At 35.3% G+C, this 21,519-nt stretch overlaps 2 protein-coding genes across 8 annotated transcripts; one reads left to right on the plus strand and one right to left on the minus strand.

Annotated features, from left to right (window-relative positions):
- Window positions 1-4,291: 4,291 nt before the first annotated feature.
- LOC103980991 (serine carboxypeptidase II-2) lies at window positions 4,292-9,461 on the minus strand. Its single transcript, XM_009397552.2, has 10 exons — window positions 9,159-9,461; window positions 8,438-8,545; window positions 7,885-7,980; window positions 7,688-7,780; window positions 7,509-7,594; window positions 7,117-7,383; window positions 6,756-6,889; window positions 6,563-6,658; window positions 5,952-6,057; window positions 4,292-4,641 (listed from the first exon to the last, which is right to left on the minus strand). The coding sequence occupies exons 1-10, from the start codon at window positions 9,436-9,438 to the stop codon at window positions 4,477-4,479; spliced, it is 1,431 nt and encodes a 476-aa protein (XP_009395827.2). The 5' UTR covers window positions 9,439-9,461; the 3' UTR covers window positions 4,292-4,476.
- Window positions 9,462-15,379: 5,918 nt separating this feature from the next.
- LOC103980992 (serine/arginine-rich splicing factor RSZ21A) lies at window positions 15,380-21,076 on the plus strand. 7 transcript variants are annotated; one of them, XM_065162421.1, is made up of 7 exons: window positions 15,380-15,500; window positions 15,948-16,050; window positions 16,607-16,639; window positions 16,992-17,080; window positions 18,629-18,854; window positions 20,372-20,488; window positions 20,779-21,076. In XM_065162421.1, the coding sequence occupies exons 2-7, from the start codon at window positions 15,962-15,964 to the stop codon at window positions 20,798-20,800; spliced, it is 576 nt and encodes a 191-aa protein (XP_065018493.1). In that variant the 5' UTR covers window positions 15,380-15,500; window positions 15,948-15,961; the 3' UTR covers window positions 20,801-21,076. The 7 variants fall into 7 exon arrangements, with proteins under 7 accessions (XP_065018493.1, XP_009395828.2, XP_065018501.1 ...); XM_065162429.1 differs by having other exon boundaries at window positions 15,389-15,500; window positions 15,938-16,050; XM_065162437.1 differs by having other exon boundaries at window positions 15,496-15,617; window positions 15,938-16,050.
- Window positions 21,077-21,519: the final 443 nt, after the last annotated feature.

Genomic DNA, 21,519 nt, shown 5'->3' on the forward strand with positions numbered 1-21,519 from the left:
AGGATCTCCCACCTCATCAAGTAAAGGGTCCTCTTAGTTCTCCGTTGCATTGACTCACTCTAACATCGGCTTTAAATCTTCAGTATAGAATTGGAAGTCAATGGAATCAATCTTTGTTTCCTCTGGCTCCTTATCTAGTTCGGCTTTTTGCAACCTTATTCGCATATTATAATGGACATATACCAATTTCTACAACTATCTATGCGATAATCTATTGTGGACCTTCATGTGAATTAATGTGAACATCGATCAATTATATTTACAACTACTAGATATCCTCATCTACAAAAGTACACAAATAGTAATCTTTCTTAAAATTTATGCATTTCGTCTAAATTATAGCCGCCACTCGATTGTAAAAAATATATAAATAGGATTTTATTAGTATAACAAATAATTAATATTAAATATAATTTATAATCAACATTGTATAACTTTTTTTCATTATGATTTATACTATCATGACACATGATATAATTAAGAATGAACTAATTATTTTTTTAAATAATCAACCCTCTATAATAGCATCGATAATGTTTGATAAGAGTCAATATATAATATTTCTTAATACCGATAATAAATCTGACCAAAATCCAATACTACATTAAAATTAAATGATCATATTTAAATAATACACTACAAGATAAATATTAAAAATTATGAATTAAATACATTAGTATTTTAAAAATTAGATAATAGTAAAAAAATATTAAATATTAAAAATATAAATTAATTATACTAATATATGAATCTATTTGCATTATTAATATCTTGGTCCATATGAACTTTAGTCCTGCACTCAATGATCAATAAGTATTACTCGGTCTTAAAAGTATTTTTAAATACTTTCTTAACCTCCTCTCTTTCTGTAATTAGCATATGTCTAAGATAAGACATTTAGGAATGCTTGTCTATATCAATTTTATAAAAGACAACGTAAAGTGGTTTTACTCCTGTTACAATTTTTTTTTCATGATATCCTAAAATCTAGAAGAAAGAATATTTTTTTTATCTTTTTTCATCACTCAATCTCGAATACTTGGAATTGGACAATTCTTATGAGGTGACAATTGCCTTGGCCCTACCTCTTTTACTATATTGATTTTAAGATAATGAAATTTATAGCAGATCAAGTAACTTTTAAGTCCGAGTATCTCACTATTTATATATTTTTATATTAAATAGTTGACTCAATGATGATTATATAAAAACTTTATGATCGTTGAGCTACTCACTTATTAACTAGTAGTAGCTCACCAATATCCTTTAGTATTAAATCCATAAAATGAGTTGCACATAGAGTCTAAAATATTTTTTTTCATTAATTGTAAATCGATCTTTTTGAAATTGACTCCATTATCGGTGATTGTCTAGATAATATACCATAGTCTAATCTCCTCTATTACGGTGTTCATTAGTTTTTCAATATAATTTATATATTGAATCCTATTATAAGTATTAACTGACTTATGAAAAGTCACTCATCTATTGTAATAAACAAGAAAATCGATGATAATATTCTTGTTGGCCCTGTTCAACTATCACACATCAATATCACCCTATATTTGTCTTATTATCTCTTGAATAATTTGATCTGATCCTTCAATTCTACCATCTCCTCATCTAAATATGCATTGTGGATATTGTGTTAAAGGTTGAATCCTCATTCCAAGACTTTTGAATATACGAAATCATGCTTTAATAATATAAACCTTAGTTTGTGTTTGCTATAATCATATGAAAGTTGAATTATTTTATAATTATCTTCCTAATATCTTTTTTTTCTTTTATATAAGCATCATCAATCTGTATATGCTTAGTTATTTGTAGAAAATAGGCTTACAAATCAATATCAATAATATATGGTGTTGACCTCCTACCAAGTCCACTCATAAAACCATGGATTTTCACCCTAACTCATGCCACCAATTTAACTTAATTGAGGAGGGACAATTAGTTGTCTTATGTTGGCAAACCTTTGGATTTCTCGTGGTATATGCTCACTACCACCATCATGCTCTCATAGTGAGTCAGGTCATAAATGCATCATTGCTTCCTCGTATATGTATTAATGCTCCAGTGATGCATGAATACTAGCTTTGATATCCCAGTTGATTTTATCATCATGACCCTCATATTCATCATAAATGGACTCATGCATAGTCTTATAGTGTTCTTTCTTTGCTCTTGTCTTCCTTTTTTTTTTATTCTCTTTTTTATTATAACTTGTCTTGAAAAGATTTACGAGCATCCATCAAAACCTTCTTGTATTTTACAACATTGGGATACCCGTCGGTCAAATACATCTTCACCTGTGTGATTCTTCAATTATTGTCGATGTAGTTACAATAAATACATCGCGACTGATGATCATTCTTATCTATCTTTCAGACATGTTCTCAAGCATAATTGTGTATTTGTTCTTTTAATGCAATTATACGAAATGAACCCTACTTTATTCCTATAAATATGCCAATCAACCTATTCAACATTAAATACGTAGAATTAGCTTAATATTATATTTTTTCATTAAATATACTAATTATAATAATAATAATTTAATTAAATTTTAATTAATTTTATTTTATCACTATAAATATATCAAATATCCTAAAAAGGGTTAAATACATATATTTAATTAATGGATATTAAATTATAATAAAATAATCATTAAATATAATAATTATACTATTAATATAGTTAATTACTCACTAATTATTTCTCTTTCATCATTATTAATATGTCAAATACTACATTAAAGATGTTTAATTAACCTTAGGGGCAAATTTTAATATTATCATAATTAAATAAAATAATCATAATACTAACATTAGTTAATTAATACATAATTAATTCTCTTTCATCGTTATAAATATGTTAAATACTCTAATAGGCATTAATGATATTGAATTGACTCAATATTGATTAAATTTTGATTAAATAATTATTAAAACTATTAATCATAATATTAAAAATTTTAACTAAAACCTAATTACACCTATTATATCGACAAATACATAAATCACCTTAATACGCATGAAATATAAAGATTTATCCCATTACGTATTTAATTTTTTTTAAAATATTAAACATACTAATCATAATATTAAAAGTATTAATTACTCTTTAATTAACACTATTCTATCATAAAAAATTATCAAATAATATATTAGATATTAAGTAATTAACTACATAGAATAGATTTAATCATGTTATAAATCAATAAAAATCTAGAAAGAGAATGCATACCTCTTGATTAGAACGTTCTTCCTCTTAATCCTTCCAAATTAACCTTCTCAATAGACTTAATCCATAAATTATAGCTTTCTTGAGTTTAAGATAATGAAAATATTAGAATGAAAGAGATATGTGTGAAACAGAGTTTGAGAGAGTTGAAGAGATTGAGAGAGTGAAATAGGTTGAACGAGAGGAGAGGAAAGGATTTAAAAACCCTTTCTAATGGTTTTAAACGGTCAATTTGACTGTCTCAACCCTTAGATGGTAACGATTGAAAATTGACGGTTTAAATCACTCAATATTCTATAATTTATTATGAATAAAAAATATCGATAAAAAATTTGATTGTTTATATCTAGCTCAATTACTTTGAAAGAAACATACTTAAGAAATAAATATAATCAATTATAGAATATTGAGTGATTTAATGATGGAATAATTTTCTTTTACGTCGTACTAATGTGTTATTCTATTTGACTCCCAATTGATCGAAAATAAAAAATTATACCACCATTATATATATATATATATATTTTTTCATTATTATTAATTATTTCTCATCATCAAAATTAATTGATAACCCTGATATTTTTTTTCTTTTTAAAAATATAAAATAAAATATCACTTTTGAAGCATGAGGAAAAAAATTGCAATAAATAAAAACATATGTATAAGCATTTAGTTAATCTTTTCCTTTTGAGAACAGAACAAAAATCCTACTGCTGTATTTCAGTGGATTGCTTATGGTTTTTGTGATTGATGTGCGTCGATTCTTCAACTCGGACCAAAATGTTCTTGCATACCGGAAGAGAAAGGAAACTGTGCTATTGATGAATGTTAAGGATAATGCTGATGAATGGACAATTGAATGTTCCATCTAAAGCATGGCTATTTTGGTATGATTTCAACAAAACTAGACCAGTTGAACTGACCAGTTTTCTGATGAACACACAAGCAATAAACACTCTGATGAATTCAGAACAAAGAACATTGTTGGCTGATCATTGACACACATCATGGCAAGTGAAACACATCCACATCAAACACTGCAAGATCAAGAATGATAAAAACCTTTATTTTGCTCGCATAATCTTCCGAATAACTGGCAGAATAATTCGGTATGTTACCAAATAACACGAGATTCATAGGTAAATTAATTTTTCTTTCCTTGTCGCTCTCCTGCTGGTTTAGCTGAAACCGGAGCATCTTCCATTATGGCAGCCAAGTTGTATGGTGAGCTCAGGAATCATCAAGCTCGGGGAGGGTAGTAGGCATTGGATTCCCAGACAGGAATGCCTTGATAAGAACTAATGCTGATTTTGGTCGAAGCAGGGAAATCTCATGGCCAGCTCCCCTCACAGTCACAAATGTGAGACCTTTGTATACTTGAGTCCATCCTCCGACCTGCTTGGCACAGGAGAAATTGTTCGCTGACAATGCAATTGAAGAGGGTGCAGACAGAGATGGGAGTTAAAAATCACCCCCAAGAAAGCAGCATGTAAATTTTAGTATGGAGTCATGGACTATAATCTTTGCTGTCAGATGAGAACAAGGTGGCTTCCTATTTGGAAATGCCCAAACTACATGCGTAATTAGATGTCAAATCCTCGTTTTATTCTTCGATATAAAAGCAGACTGTGCTTGTCGATTCGACTTGTAATAGCATATAAAAAACCAGCTAGGTGAATCATTGCCTGCACATGAATGTTTATCTTCGAAATTCTGGTCCTCGGAGATAAAAATGAGATGCTTGAGAGGGGCTGTAGGTAACTATATGCACTCTATTGTGGCAAATTAGACCTTGAACAGTGTGCCCTTTGGATTCTACATGTTGTTGTTAAGACACCATAAAAATGTCAAGAAAGAATATTATTGCACCAACCCTCCTTTGTGGATTAAGGCGAGGTTAGCTCTGTTGATCTACATGCAGAACCAACAGAACAACAAACACTTAAGGCAGGATCTTATGATAGATCTTCGATGATAATGTCTTGGTTAAATTTTTACTAGATTTTGAGCGTAATAGATACCTAAACAGAATAGATAGAAGGGGGAATTCTTTTCTAATAGAAAATTATGTGAGTAATTCTCATCTGAGGCTCAGGACCATGTGAGCTCCATGGAAATAGCAAACTAGAAGTTTTAGACCCTTCCCATTTCTAACATCAGTCTTAAATCAATGGATGTAATTTCAGGACTGGACCTGGATCGGTCCATGGCAGGGACTTTACGGGTCCGAATCTGATCGATGCCGGTGTACCAACATATAATGATTAAATAGCTGATCTGGAACAATCAATCAATGAGGACCATCTATATTCTTTCACTAATTGAGGGGACAAAGTGTAAATGGGTGATGAGGCTTCGACCAGAAGGGTAGACAAGGAGCTTAGATCTTGGATCAAATAGTACAGGTAACTACATACTGAACTGGGTATGTGCATTGGAAACTAAACTTAGACCACCCAAAAAATTGTCCCTACTTTTGGTCAGGCACAAAGTTGATATTGATCAAGTGATCATAGAATGCTGCTAATCCAATCTTATCAACTCAATAGTCCATTGTACATCCAAGTTCAATAACAAAATAAGATTCCACCATTATCAAATGTATTATTTGAGTGTTTCCATGACCTTTCTCTATCATTCCATAGTATCTTTGGTAAACAGGCATGAGTTACTAGCCACTAGAATGTTGTATGAATATTACATACCTGACCATCATCATACCAAGCATGCCATGGGGTCACCGTAGGAAGCTTAAGTGCGTCAATATTATACCGTGTTGATGCAACTGGAATAACGGCGTCTGTGTCTCCACTGAAGAAACAAAAGCAATGTCAATGTCACAAAGACATGATTTACTATCTGCTTTAAGAATTATTAGGATTGTCACTACAATTGATCCTGCAACCAGTGTTAATTATAGGTGAACCTGATAATAAAAAACCTCATGCAAAGTACTGTGGAAAAAGGCTTATCCAATGAAGAATCCAAGCAGCCTGAGAATGAATATACTTTTGGTACAGATCTTAGCGTATACCACACAACATGTTCGGCAGGCTACAAGAAAGGCAAAAAAAGGAAAATCTGCAAAATTGGGGTCAAAGAACTTGAAAATACAGTTGCTTCAATTAGAATCTTAAATGTATAATGAGGTCTCTAATGCATGTACTTAACTAGAAAAAGTATGTGCGTAGAATGAATTCTAATATGCAAGCTCGTAAGGCCTAACTGATTATGAAGCATCTAGACAGGCAGAAGTATTTTACTAAAACAAACAATATTCAAAATGCCTACAGTCACATCTGAATATAAGAATCACCTGAACATCCAGATGCGAAGCCCATGGCTTATAAGCTCACGGTAAATAGGCAGCACTGACCTTGAAGAATCCTTGTAGTTCTTATCCACAAAATCACTGCATGACAGAAGAGGCAAAATTTAAAACAATACACAACTACATTGAGTGTATGAGTATGGAATTGTGGAAATATTGTTTTCATGCAAAAATTTACCTGCAAGTTACCCACTTAGAAGGAGCAAATGCTGGATTAACATGGAGTACTTTTTGGACCTCAGGCAAATTAAAATAAACCATAGAATGTTTTTCAGTGCACGGATCATACTTTTTGCCTATTCTTCCAGCAGACTGTCAAAATAGAGCAACTGGTAGTCAATCATAAAGTTCTATAGCAAATGCAAACACAATCCTAAGGGCTTCTACAATTCATCCATCATTTTAATGTCTTTCTTCCACATTCTAATAGTCCTATAAAACATAAAATAATCATAGAGAAAAGGTACATGAAGCTTCCAGTAAAATAATCATAAAAAAAGGGTCTTTCTTCCACTTGATTATAAAATTCAAACACTTACATGCAATCTTTTCAGTAATTTATTTTTTGAGAGCGTGAAGCTTCCAGTACAGGAAGGAGTAAAGATACTGTATGGGTCAATATTCCCAAGTTCGTTGCTAGCAATGTCAAGAATCTTTTGGCATTCAGACGATGGATGTTCAAATGACTGGGAGTCACAGAAAATGTTTAGCAGCTTGTATGTTTGATCTGAAATTAAGCCAGTCGTCCACATGTATTGGAAAACTCCATGATAGTCATTAAAATCATCAGTCAGAGCATTTCCCACCTGCACATTCTCTCACAAGTCAATGCTATTCCCTAATTTATAAATAAATAAATGAATTAGGCCCTCTAGTCACCACATGTTCATAGAGAAACACAGACATTACATCATATATCCAATGATCATACCATATATCCCTTGAGGTTAATTGATTTCGCTCCTGTTAATTTTTGGGACTTAACAATAGCTTGAGCCAATTGCGGCACATAATGCCCTGTAAAAAGAACAAGAGCTATATTAAGTATAAAATAAATTTAGCATATTTGATGAAATTGGCAAATAAAGAAGTTTTTGTAGTTCTTTGAACCTGCATAACTTTCTCCAGTTATATAAAAATCTCGTCCCTTGTATTGGGGAAAACGTTTGAACCACCTCTTCAAAAATGTCAAATTATCTTTTGCTGCAAGTAAAAGGCAAGAGAACCATTCTAAGATTCCCAGATGATATCAAAGCAAAAGCAAAATAAGGAAAAAAAAAAGAAGAAAAGAAAAAAGACAGTGGCACCAGTTCTTTTGTCTCCGTTGGTCAATACATCTTGAGAATTGTTTGAATAGGCAAAGCCGGCACCAACAGGAGAATCCAGAAACAGTATATTTGCCACTGCAAAATATTTAGAGATATCAAATAACTCACTGAGATATCATGCTCAATATTCCTGAACCTACCAACACATGGTGCAATTTAGTAGATAATTTCGAACACGAAGTGAAATTAATTGTTCAATCTGGATCGAACCAGTATGTAGTACAGATTAAAAACAGACTCTCACTTTACTGTATATAAGGATCATCATAAAGGACTTCTGTATGATGAGACAAAATGACAGTTACTTCATTAGATTGCCTGAAATAGATTAGAAACATGAATGTATGTGGAATTTGAATGCATAGGTGGAGAGATATATATCAAGATATCAAATGAATGAATTGCAGAATCTGCATATCTTTATCCATCTGGGTAACAAATATAGTAAAGCCCATCTTCCACATGACTACACACTAACAAGAACATAATAGAAAGCAAAAAAAAAAAAAATTTTTTTTTTTTTTTTGCTTACCTTGATTCCAAGAATACGGATTCGGATAGAGACTTTTCCCATCTGCATTGACGTGAAAAGGCCCCACTTCCTCAGCCAACCCTAATCCAATAGAAGAGCAACCGGGTCCTACAACAAAGTTTTTTGAGGATCCAAAGTCAACCACAGTCTTTGCACTTCCATAACTAGCAAATTCTGCTCAACAGATCCGAATTTATCAGCTTCATCCATCAAGTGTAACTTTTTCTTCAATCAGGGAATATATATGAAAAATGATCCGGATAAACTCTGGTCTTTCATCTTATTAGGAAATATTAGAAAAAAACATGAAGATTATCTTAAAGCCCATTCTCCGATGAACAAAACATGAACATTAATGTCTATGCCGTCATAACTCTTCTCACTTTCTCCTCAATGCCACCGGGAATGAAATAGAGGGTTCATGCGAGTCCAAGATTATCTCAATAGCATTGAGAACACAGCAAGAACCAATTCAGACAACAGAAAATTCCAATTTTGATGAAACTTTAAATCCAAGCCAACCAACCAAGACTAAAACTGATCCATGAAAAGATTTAAATATTTGCAAATATTCAATCTTGTGTATACAACAACGAACACAGAACAGTGTCAGCTTCATAAGAAAAATGTGAACTTTCATGACGATCTCAAAAAAAAATTGGATCTTTGACCGAGACCCATCGAAACAGAACTCGAACAAGAAAGATTCTCAAGGCCTCACCTCCATTGAGCCAAAGTACGAGGGGCTTGGATGCGGGTTCCTCGGTGGCCTCAAAGAACCAGTAGAAGAAAGCCCTGCCGGCCTCTTCGTTGACGGTCACGTAGCCGGAGTAGTGGGCGAAGCTAACGTTGAAGGATTGCCCGGGCAAGCGAAGCACCCGTTCCCTCGCTTGCTGCTCGAACACGCTAGCCTCCAAAGAGGAGGCCAATACCAGAAGAAAGAAGAAAGGGCCGAGGAGAGAAGGCAGAGAAGGTACCCTTCGCCTTTCCACCCTCGCCATTGCTCTGTTCTCCGGGGTTTGGCAACCGGCCGAGGAGTTTCTCCCTTTATAGGAGGCGTCATCAGCTACTGTCCGACATATATATATATATATATATATATATATATATATATATAGTTTAAAATTTAAATTATAAATTATTCTTAAAATTCTTACTATAATAAAATATATGTTATGAATTTAATTTTTTTCAAAAAATAAAAAAATAATCTATTTATAGATTTTTTATAAAACAACCTCAATTGTAATTATGATATTTTCACACGATAAATAATAATAATAATAATTTCATATTTTGCCAATAGACAAAGATGAGTAGGAGCTTCATAGTGTTTAAATTCTAAATGTAATATGAGAATTCGAAATTTATATATATTTTAGTCTTATCCTCGTGCTACATGCGCCAGTATTTTAATAAACTATATATTATTTTTCTCACCCCATCCTTCCATGAGTTTGCATGGCGTCTCATGTGATGAACTCGGGAATCAATAAATGATCTTTAATGAAATTTGTGGCATATAAACAGTACAAAGAACAAGAAGATAACCTTGTCAAGTATCTTATTTATTGTGGTTCCCAATAAATAAGTCCAAGATAAAAAAATCTTAGAAAAGACGACGACTTTCAGGTACTGTAGGTAGTAGGAATGAAAAGCTCATCTCCAAGTGCATGAGATTCCCTTGGCCCACATCTAAGTAATAATTATTTTATTTTATTTTATTTTAATTATGATTTGAATAATGATATTGTGGATCTCGATGATATTAAGATTAATATGAGTTTTTATTGATATATATATGTATAGGATTTTTAATGTTACTGCACCAGAGATTCATATATTCGTTCCGTGAAGACCGAGATTAAATAGAAAATTTTATATATTTTAATTGATTATAGGATGAAAAGTAGAAGTTTTTGATTTAAAATTATATTATATATTTTTGTGATAAATTTAACGAAGACGAATATTTTACAATATAATTAAAAATATTTTTTTAAAAAAAATTAAATTATATATTTATGTGATTGAATTATCGATTGAGACTTAGTTAAAGTTGTGCTTCAGAAGGTGGCTCTGCTGCCTCTCATTTGGCTGTGGAATTTCTATTACAGTCCTACTTTGAGCTGAAAGATGAAGACGGTGGAGACACGAAGGGAATCGCTTCAGTAGGTGACCTGCCTTCAAGAAGAGAATACTACCTATAGATGGCATGCATGGAAAGGAAGTAAGAGTCTCATGTGGAAACCGTGACGGACCTGCACATCTTCTTGCAGGCTATCACTGTGGCAGCTGCTTGCTCTTCTGATCTCAAAGTAGTCGGAAGAACCCCAGCATTCTTCCACAGACTGCTTGTTTGAACTATTACGATATTCTTCTTCGGTATCAATTTATCTAACAATCTTCAGTTCACTGGTTGAGATTTCATCTGCTTGCACATCGTTGAATGGTACTTCACCTGTTTAGAAGAAACAAGAAGAATGTTCTTGCGTCTGGTAGTGAAGTGTATGAATCATAAACTTGTACTTATCTACAGTGATGCATCTGTTCATGGATTAAGGCATTGACAGAACAGCAAGTGCCGTCGTGCCTGTCTCCAGCCAGCGACGATAACTCCACCACATAAAGGACTCTTCCTCGATTCTCGAGCGACTAGTCCACTTTTGAGTCAGACAGACAAAACCCTCTCTCTCTCTCTCTACACGAGCAAGATGACAACGGCATGGATGCGTGTTAATAGCTCGTCTCGATGCACAGCTTCCTGCGTACCACCTCCTCGTTTCGGCATCAGCAACAGTTCCTTCTGTTCTTTCACCAAAGGAGTCCGCTTCTCAGTGCGCGACGACGATCCATTTCTTCTCAGAAAGATGTTCACTTGCGCACACCGCCTCCTCGTTTCACCACCAACAACAGTTTCTTCTTGTTCTGTCACCAAAGGAGTCCTCTTCTCAGTGCGTGAAGACGATCCAAGATGTTCACTTGCACAATGGTGAGCTGAGCTTTTCTTTTCTCCTGCTGACATTCCCATGGCTGATCCTGATGTGGTCCTTGTGGTGTGCGTGCCATGTTCTCCAACCTCTCATCTCTCTCTCTCTCTCCCTCCTTTTTCTCTTTTCTCTCCTCCTGGGAAACAGTGCAGCTGGTTGTGTCTACTTGTCATGATCACAATTACTTTGCGTTGTTGTTGAGACGACTGCAAGCCTGCATGATTGAGACAATACCCTCATCATCATAACCTTTACAAATCCACCAAAGTGGAGTAGGTCATAGAGGATTCTCTCTGTGTGGTTTGACCAACAAAAACGAATGCTAACGCATGATCCGAGTGATAAGATTATACCTTAACACAGCTGTTAACCCACGGAAATAACTCCGGCGAGGTGATCATAGGAAACACATCGGTGGTCCAAGAAATATACTCATGCTCTTGTTGGTTTCTGGCACATGGGAGAGCCAGCAGACTGCTGCCGCTTCAGCCCATGTCGTTGTCCAATTCATACAAGAGAAATGAGCACTGATATAGCAACAAATGACCTTTCAGTCTCGGATAATGTTGGAATGTTTTGGCCTCACGATGGCTGTATCATCTTGCTCCCTAAATGTTCTCCTCCGCTTGCTGCTCCCAGCTTGCTGGTCGGATTAAATACAAGACTAGAGACAGAAAGAGGTATCCTAAGAGGTAATTTATGTGTCTTCTCCCTTCTCGGTGGGTTTGGCCTGCCGCAGCTTCCCACAGGAGTGTCTTGGGTACGTAAAACCCGGGGGGCAGAACGTTGCCGTGGTTCTTGCGTTCCCAGACTGCCCTTCTGTATGTGGTCGACAGATGCCTCTTCGCCTTTCTCATCTGTCCCTGTCACCTACAAATTTGGTAAGGCCATTAAGGTCATTCAAAACCCTGTAGTAGGTATTCTGTACAGGGAGTGTATTTATTGCCTACTTGGAGAGTTGGTGAGAGGTGAACGGAGTAGATTCAATGAAGGGTTGTGGAAAATAGAGAGAGAGAGAGAGAGAGAGGAGAAGGAAAATAAATGCAGTTAGTGTTCCTTAATATCTTACTTTCCGGCACAGGGAGAAAGAGAAGAGTGATGAAGATAGAGGGGGATGCAGAGTGCTATGCAGGAAGAGATGTTGCCTCCTGCTTCCACAGGAGGAGAAGAAGCAAGAAAGAAAGAAGGAGCTGCAGTGGAAAAGAAGGAAGCTGCAGTTGCTACAGCAACCAAAAACTAAGATGTGTTTGGGAGTTGATGGAAGGTCAGGACACTGCAGATGCAGACGCAGATGAAGATACAGAGAAGCTGGTGAAGGTTTTCTTACCTTAAGGGTTTTTGTGCGTGTGCAGTGCGCGATATTGGCGTCGTCGGCTCAATCACTTCTTTTCCTTCCCTAATCTTTGCCTCCTGTGCTACATTGTAGATACTATCTACTATTGTTGTTTCTTTGGAAGCTTGTTCATCTCCTGCTCTACATTGCCCAGCCATTTGAATGCAACAGTGTTTCAGGTGTGTGGTGAGAGAAGAGAAAGACGGGAGTTGGGACAGCAGGCTGGTTGGCTTGGTATGCTTGTCTTCTACCACTCCTACAACTCTCTCATTCTCTCCTTACCTCCCTTTTGCTCTGTGGAATGTTGTTTTGGTTTCTTTCACTCCTTGTTTCTTGTTTCTGTTTCTTCCCATTGATTCGGATGCTCTGTTTGGTCACCATTTAGGAAAATTTTAGACATCACATCACCATCTCTGTTAATTCTATGGGACAACATTCTAATCGGTTCTTGCATAGTGCCGTGCTGTAGCCTAGCAGGAGCTTGCAGACACACTCCTCCCCCTCTTATTTCTTCCTCGGGAGCTAAATGCATTTGCTCAGTCGTTTGTCTCCTTTCAGTATCACCTACCATTTGGAGTCTTGTCCAACCACAACTAAAGATCATAGGGTAGAGATGCATCAATGCAACTCCTCCTCAAACCAAGATTGCTGTGAGAAATGTTAGTGTGACCTCCATATCTGCGGGCGCACAGAAGCTGCACAGCTTGGCCACTGGTGTGACTCTTTAGCTGAACCTTCAGCATTCAAGAAGATGACAGAGAAGATGGGACTAACATGGTTGCAAAACTAAACCGAGAGATTCTCGCAAATGAAAGCCTCACTTCTTTGGCTTTATCCAACAGATTCAAGCCTATTTTATTCTGATCATTCAAAGTTCCAAAGTTAAAAGGATTATTTGTGGACTTTTTCTTTGTTACTTGAACCCAAGTCATTTTCTTTATATTTGTAATCCTAATTACCATTTTATCATTTAATCACTTTTATTAAACAACACGATTATTTGTAAGGTCTCCACCTCACATGACCAATGTGTCTTTTTGTGTGATACATCTATTCATGACAAAAAGACATTCATGTAAAAAGATAATTTAAATGATCAATGCAACAAATATGTCCTGTTTACAAGTGACATTCAAAGTGTGTCTTCTTTTGTGCATGATTTTATGATCAATGCAACAAATATGTCATGTTTACAAGTGACAGTCCACCTATGACAAAAGACATTCGAAGTGTGTCTAAGTTAAATAAATATTTAAAACATCTTATACTATTAATATATCTTTTTTACTTATGATGTGCTCATTAAAATAAAAAAATATCTAATACATTGAATGTGATCAATGTGTCTTTGATGCTTGATAGAGGATATTCTGGAATCATTTAGATGGCAGCCACGATCGGTCAAGTCCACGTCGTTCGAAATCGAACAAAGTGACACTTGCCGGTGAGAATGCAACCTCGTAAGACATGAGGCCTAGAGGATGGTTTCAGAACACATAAGCTTGAAATATCAATAGACGTCGATAAGCGAGAGAGCTGACTCCCTATCAAAGGTATAAAAATCACCTAAGATAGATGTTAGAGGGCAAGATTTACTATTCACAAAATTTGACTTAAGCTTCAGAAAGATCAAGCCAGAACTCTCCTCTCCGACGTTGACCTATTGTGTTGGGACTCAGGACCATAAGCCCGTCGTAGATCTGTCAGAAAACACCTTAAAGACAATGATCTCGATTCTTCATCCCTTTTATATGAAGCTTTTCTTTAAAGTAATCATGCAAATGAGCTTATATTATCGGGACTTAATCAAATTGTGCCCCTTCCTGAGCCACGGCATAAAAAATCATAATATTTTAAGTACTAGAAGGAGAGCCCAAGGTTTATAACTCAATCAAGCAAATCCGCGTCTGAGCCATGCACCTCAAGAATGAGCCATTGGCTCTCCTACGAGAGGGAGCACTAATTAGACCATTTAATCCCATATTAGTTGAGGAGTATGGAAATCAAGAGCTCTTAAGTCTGCCAATTTCTTTTACCCTCAAAAATATTTTTTGGATCTCATAAATTTCGAAATGATAAAATTATATAGGAATACCGTAATTCCTTAAAATATCATATATGATAAAAATATTATATTTATGTATAATGCATGCATTTGTCTAGGATAAATATCACATCTCTTTTATATATAATGTATTCATTCAAGATTAAAAAAAAAACATTCGAAATCCTAATATAATTATTTGCATGATGCATCCATAAAACAAGAAGAAGTATTCCTTTTTGTTTTGGATACCTTGGTTATTATCGAATGTACGTAACAAAGGGGCGGAAAAGTGACAACTCACGTTCCAGATCATCCATATTTAACCCCACGCGCGACACATGGCACCACAGAAGAAGTGACAACTCAGGTTCCAAGATTATGCAAATCCTTCACCCACACCATTACCTCGTCGAGATCAACCATCGGTACATCATGTTGTTCATTTCGACGGTCCAGATCGAGCACCGGCAACATACTTGCCATCAAAAGAACCCACGATTGGTGGGCCATACTAGATGGACGCTCTAGATCGAGCACCGGGTCCCTCCAGTATGTATACCCATCTCATGGAACGCACCTTTTTTTAATCGAGTCGAGGGTTGCAGGCAGTGCATTCTGCAAAACCCTCGAAGCCCGTAGTCCGAAGCCCGAAGCCCGAAGCCGATCCTCCAGGTTCCTCGATCCAGGTTGACGGTAAGGACCGATCCGTCCTTCTTGCCATTGACTGGCCTCACTTGTGTTCGGATCTATTCGTCTTCTTCTTCCATCGCTTCGAAACCCTAATCTTTATTCGACTTCGGACTGAGAAAGGTGCGATTTCTCACTAATCCTTTCTGGCGTCCACCTTTCCCTTGAGAAAACGTTCGTCTTGCGAGATTTGTCGGGCCATTTAAGTTCCTATTTGTGTTTTTAAGAAGTTGCTTACGAATTCGGGTTTAAAGAGGGAAATGATTTCTTTGAATCTTGGATTCTGAGTACTCAGTTGTTTCGGGAGTAAATTTGTCTTGGGTTTAATGATCCTGTCACTTTTTTCGTAAGATTTGAAGATAGTCGAAGTGGAAATGGCTTGTGATTTTTGGCACATGAAAATTCCCAACCTTGTTGCTGAAGCGATCAATGAATGACTATAGATAATTGCAGATTGGGGATCCGTGATGGCTCGTCTCTATGTTGGCAATTTGGACCCCCGAACTACTGCCCGGGAACTTGAAGATGAGTTTCGAGTATTTGGGGTTCTGCGAAGGTAAAATTTCTAACATTCTTTCTTGATATTATGATGTTATTATCTGATTGTTGGGTTTCTTTTTCTTTGTTTAGGCTATTTTCCTCGAGCAGTCCATATTAAGACATAACAAGGAACCTATGTTTTGATGTAAAATGTGCTGCGGAGCTCTTTGGTTGTGTACATCATTTTTCTGTAGTGTTTCTAAATGCAGAAACTTAACAATTGCACTCCACGTTTGGTTGGTTTTAGAGTATTAGGTGAGGGCGAAAACTTCATGCCATGCTCAATTGCAATTCGTCCAATTAAAAGAAAAGGACTTCAGAATTCACAACCTTTTTGGCTTTTGTTTTAGTTTCAGAATTTACTGTTGTTAGACAATTACCAGAAGAGAAAGAAAGTTATGTGAGTAGTCAGTGTTTCTAGATGTTGTTGAAGAAAAAAGGTCATTGAAACCTTAGGCATGCATGTGGAGAACTGGACTTTCTGTTGTATGTAAATTATATAATAGCTATAAGAGTGCAGAATGAAAAAGCAAAGTTAGAAATTTTCTGAGCGGCTGATCTTCTTTGGTCAGGGAATTTGAAGTCAAGTCAGCTATTACTGTAAGGTTACTGCTAAGGCACTTGTTCCCACAAAAAGGAAAGTCATTTTTTCAATGGGAGGGGAGCCTTCATCTTTATATCATTGAATTAAGATGTTTTAATGGATATGATAGTGTGAAGCTTGGGCGAATCTCTTGGAACTGTTTAGGTGCATGATCTGCATGAAGTTGTCTGTTGCTTGCTACTGCTCCATCTGTGTAACATCTGTATCCTTCTTGCAAAAAGCTTGCTGGTTATTAATTACATTCTCCAAGAAATTGTTAAATATTTTTTTCATTGTCACTGCATCTGACATGAAAGCAAGGAATAGTAAAATAACCTTTTAAGCAAAAAAAAAAAACTCTTTTTTGGGTGCAGTGTGTGGGTTGCTAGAAAACCTCCGGGCTTTGCTTTCATTGATTTTGATGATCGGAGAGATGCTCAGGATGCAATTCGTGATCTGGATGGTATGTACCATTGTTTTTAATTCTTTTCCATTTCAAGTTATTTATGAGATAATTTTATTTTTTTAAATATTAAATTGAAGCAGGTTGTATACTTTGGTATCAGATGATGAGTTATGTACCTGTGTAATCATCTATGTTACTTATGTATTTTGTTCTCATTTCATCTTAATAGTTTTTCTATCTTGCATTTCTTATAAGTTGTACCAGCAATTGTAGATATCATGTATTGTTTGTTAGATTTTAATTCTATTGTTTCTCTTCCTGCCACATGCAACTGTTTCACATCAGTTGATATCTGCTACAATCTATATGTAGGTACTTAAAACATTTTGATTTTTGTTGTTAATTATATACTACATATAATTCCCATAGACTACTCTGACTCACTTATGTTAATTTTTGCTTATTTTTGTAATTGCTCACTTTTGGATGTGAACTGTGAAGGATCATGTGTATGGTCCATTTACTTGAAATTATTTTTGAGGTTTTATGATGTTCCTTCTCTTGCAAGGATTACATCACGTCATGAAGTATTATTCATTATCGACTAATGAAGCAGTGTATATGACATGCCACACTTACCAAAACCTTTTTGGAGAATCTTGTCAATTAAGCTGGCATCTTTAGAACTGGGCCTATCTATTATTATTATTATTATTATTATTATTGTTGTTGTTGTTGTTTTTTTTTTTTTTGACAAAAGGTAAATGATTCAGTTTTTACTACTTAAGCTAGCTAGCACTTTCGGTCTATTATATTGCATTTGACTTCTCAACTTTGAATTTGGAGGTTAAAAATTCAAAAAGAGAGAGAGGAACAACAGATATTGTTGTTTGTTGCTGGATCATGTATACTTTATAGTCTAAGAACAGCTGAACTGTTGAAGGATTTTGTATTTTGTCTGTAAGATGGGATTGGGCTCTCTTATGTTTGCAAAGTATATTAAGTTTGGGTCATGATTGAAAATTACGTTAGAAAAATGTTTTCTTTGTAACCTAGGATTACTGGAAAAGAAATGGGATCAACTATTCTCATTTGGCATCACATGCAAACTAGTTTTTAATCTGATTGGAGGGATGGATGTGGATCAGTCCGAGTTAGGCTGCCACCAGTCTGAGGCTATGTCTGAACCTGAAGATTTCCATAGAGTGAAGGCCTGAGCTTTACTGACTTCCCTCTGGTGTTGTCCCTTTCAGTACCAACCCTTGCATTTCCAACTCATCAAATTTGTTATGGTGTAGTTCCTTAACTGCAGCAGTCCTCTAATCTTTTTTGTACTTTTCTCACTTGACCAACCACTAACTCTTATCTTCCTCTTTTGTCTAGTAGAAGTTATGAACAACATTTCTTTGGAAGTTGCCTCTTTTATCTTAATAATTAAATAAATAAGTATTTACAATGAAGTGTGCTACTTTATCTAATTGAATAAATGTTATGCTATTTCTATTTCTGATTTCAATATCTTGATATACATATGATTTCTAAAAAACTGAATCATATCTAGCTTCCATGCCTTTCAATAAACTTTGCTCTGCCATCTCCTTTTAGGCAAGCATGGATGGAGAGTTGAGTTGTCCCATAACTCTAGCAGCAGCCGTGGTCGTGACCGTCATGGAGGTTCAGATATGAAGTGCTATGAATGTGGAGAGCCTGGTCATTTTGCTCGTGAATGCCGTTTGCGAATTGGTCCCGGAGGATTAGGAAGTGGAAGGCGCCGGAGCCGAAGCAGAAGTAGAAGTCCCAGATATCGCCGAAGTCCAAGCTATGGTCGAAGGTAATTGAAGTTGTCAAGCAGTCACCTGGTTGGGTTCATGGGTTTTCATCAACTTCCAAGCTACTAATTATAGACAAATATAGGAATGATAAATTCCTAAATACTATTTATATACCTCAGAATACTAAAAAATGGCATTCAAGTGCATGAGGCACTTGAAATTATGGGATTTGAAAAGTTTGAGTTTATGTTTGGCAAGATAAAATATACTCCAAAGAAAAACTGCAATGTTGTAAAATTGCAGCAAATGAATACCTTGGAATTTAATTACCGTAGTTTCTTGAAAACTTGTATGTTTTATACCTACAGAAGCATACTTTGGTAAAAAGAATTGAATATCAAAAGAAAAAGATATTTAAAGATTGAATTAAATACGTCACGTCTTGAAGTGCAAACAGCAAAATCCCCTTATAAGATGATTTTGATAAAATGATTTTAGTACTTAAGCATGCTAACTGTTTCTTCATAATGGCAACGTGATAATTGCCAGACTACGAATGGAAAGCATGGAAAAGACCTCTCTGGTATCTGAGTGTGATATTATCAAAATTTTTGATTAAAAAATGAATGAACTTGAGGATATATGTCTGCAATTTTACTTGATTAATAGGTCCTAGTTCAAGCATCACTAGGCAAATCATGTCCACTATAAGAAAGTTATTTCATCTAAGGCCATCGAATTGAATGTTCCTGTCTTTTCAGCATGATTTTATTAGCTATATAACATCCTACAGTGGTCGTGACCTTTTCCATTCAACTAACATCATCTTCTTTTCATGATCCAATGCAAGCATGAAGAAATTCACTAGATGTGCTTATCAAACACTTATTTTATAGGTTTGTGCATTGTTATGTATCGATTGATTTTTATCATCTTGATAACTCAATATTTTCAAATAACAATTTTTTGCAGAGGTTACAGGTATATCTGTTTTTACATGTTTTGATTTTTTTTACCCTTGCTAGATTTTGTTGTTGCTTTGTATATATTGAAGGGATGATCATCTTTTGGACAGCTAGGTCAATTTCAAAGATATTGAAATGCCTTATTGCAGGATAATTTATGATGTCCACTGCTCCAATTAAAAACCTTTTGGTAATTTACCTATATTAACGAGAAAGTTTTGAAAGTCATTAATATTTAAAAGATTTGTATTGAAAAATCTAGGATTATCTTGTTTGTATAAGTTCCAAATATTGATTTCTGAATTGTGGCTTTATGCCAGTTAGAATCACTGCTGATACACACCTATCCTAAAAAAAATTGAAGCAACTATTAAAAGGAAAAATATTTTATCCCTCATATGTGTTCTTGTTGTTACTACAGTTAACCATTTTTGCTATTGACTACTGGTAAAAGATTTACCTGGGATCAAAATGATAAATGCCCTTTTACCATTGACATGTTAACTTTCAAAAGTCAATTATCAAAGCTGATTTGTATCAACTGATTATTATTTTATTGTATAATGAAGCTGGTAGACTTTATGATTTATTTGGTTAATTGCTTTCTACAGAAGTCATAGTCCTCGTGGCCGTTCTCCAAGACAGCGCAGTCCGTCACCTCGTAGGCGCAGTTATAGCAGGTCACCTTCTAATGACAATCGTCGTTCTGAATCACCACATACTAATGGGTAAGCTGCAAAACCTTCTTGTAGATTGAGACAAGTACTTTTGAATACATAGCAGTCGTAAGGTTTTAGAGGGTGAATCTTTAGTGCTCCGGTAAAATTTCACAATTGCAACTTGGGTGACCAAAATTTGAGCTGGGAAAACAACAATTTCTTTAAAGAAATAAACTTATAGGAGTAAATTTGTGTCCCCCCAAAATTTTATATGGGTGAGAGTCCTTGCTGGCCCATTCTTTTTTAGTGACAGTTATTGTGTCTTCTAGTTTATTGTTGCTCTCTCTTTTTTATTTCAGATACAGGCGTAGCAGGAGCTGAGGACTGTACGTGGTCATATGCCTCTCTTTGTGAGCGGTAGCTCCCTGGGCTAATGTCGAAATGAAATGTCTTCTATTTGATCAACACTCGACAACTTGAATTTGGATAAGTCTCTTTGAACTTTATTTAACATATACCTGTCTTTCATAAAACACCAAGAACTAATGGTATTTGGTTATGAAATAGACATTGATGCTACTAGGATGGTGAATTGCAACTAAGCTCTATGTATTCTTTTCTTTTGTGTGTCGAGGAGGCGTGATCCTGCTTTAGTGACTTGCCCGTCTTCGGCATTCGTTGCTTTTGTGGTTCTCCTCCACATCACGTCGTTTTGTTCTTCGCTCGCTCACACCATCTTCGACGATTTGAGAATATCTTCGTTCTTGATTTAGATGCTTCTTCATGCTTGATACTCTTCGCCAATGATGCTGCTTCTCGCATAGTTGTACAGCCCATTCTCCTAGACGTAATGAGGAGCTACATACCCCAATACGCTTCTGAAGCAATTGGGTGGTTGGGATTCTTACTTCCTAGAAGTACAATCTGCTGAATAGTTGCTGATCTGCAATGCTGAAGGTCAGACAGAACTAAAACTTCAACTAATTGGAGCTGTTATCATCTTTTTCATGGTCAATATGGATTACAATGCTTAAAATGTTTTCTTTTCTTATATATTCCTTTGCTAATAATTTGAGCTTGAGAAAGCTTCTCTTTAAGAA

The sequence above is a fragment of the Musa acuminata genome, chromosome BXJ1-4 (assembly GCF_036884655.1).
Source record: "Musa acuminata AAA Group cultivar baxijiao chromosome BXJ1-4, Cavendish_Baxijiao_AAA, whole genome shotgun sequence".
Taxonomy (NCBI): Eukaryota; Viridiplantae; Streptophyta; class Magnoliopsida; order Zingiberales; family Musaceae; genus Musa; species Musa acuminata.

Excerpts from the sequence above, each read along its gene's own strand:
- LOC103980991 (XM_009397552.2), bottom strand. The coding sequence starts at position 9,438 with ATGGCGAGGGTGGAAAGGCGAAGGGTACCTTCTCTGCCTTCTCTCCTC. Across the intron at positions 7,781-7,884 it reads CAACGGAGACAAAAGAACTG|CAAAAGATAATTTGACATTT; the intron begins GTGCCACTGTCT and ends TTTTACTTGCAG. Across the intron at positions 6,890-7,116 it reads AATTACTGAAAAGATTGCAT|TCTGCTGGAAGAATAGGCAA; the intron begins GTAAGTGTTTGA and ends CTATTTTGACAG.
- LOC103980992 (XM_065162421.1), top strand. The coding sequence starts at position 15,962 with ATGGCTCGTCTCTATGTTGGCAATTTGGACCCCCGAACTACTGCCCGG. Across the intron at positions 17,081-18,628 it reads TGCAATTCGTGATCTGGATG|GCAAGCATGGATGGAGAGTT; the intron begins GTATGTACCATT and ends ATCTCCTTTTAG. Across the intron at positions 18,855-20,371 it reads AGTCCAAGCTATGGTCGAAG|AAGTCATAGTCCTCGTGGCC; the intron begins GTAATTGAAGTT and ends TGCTTTCTACAG.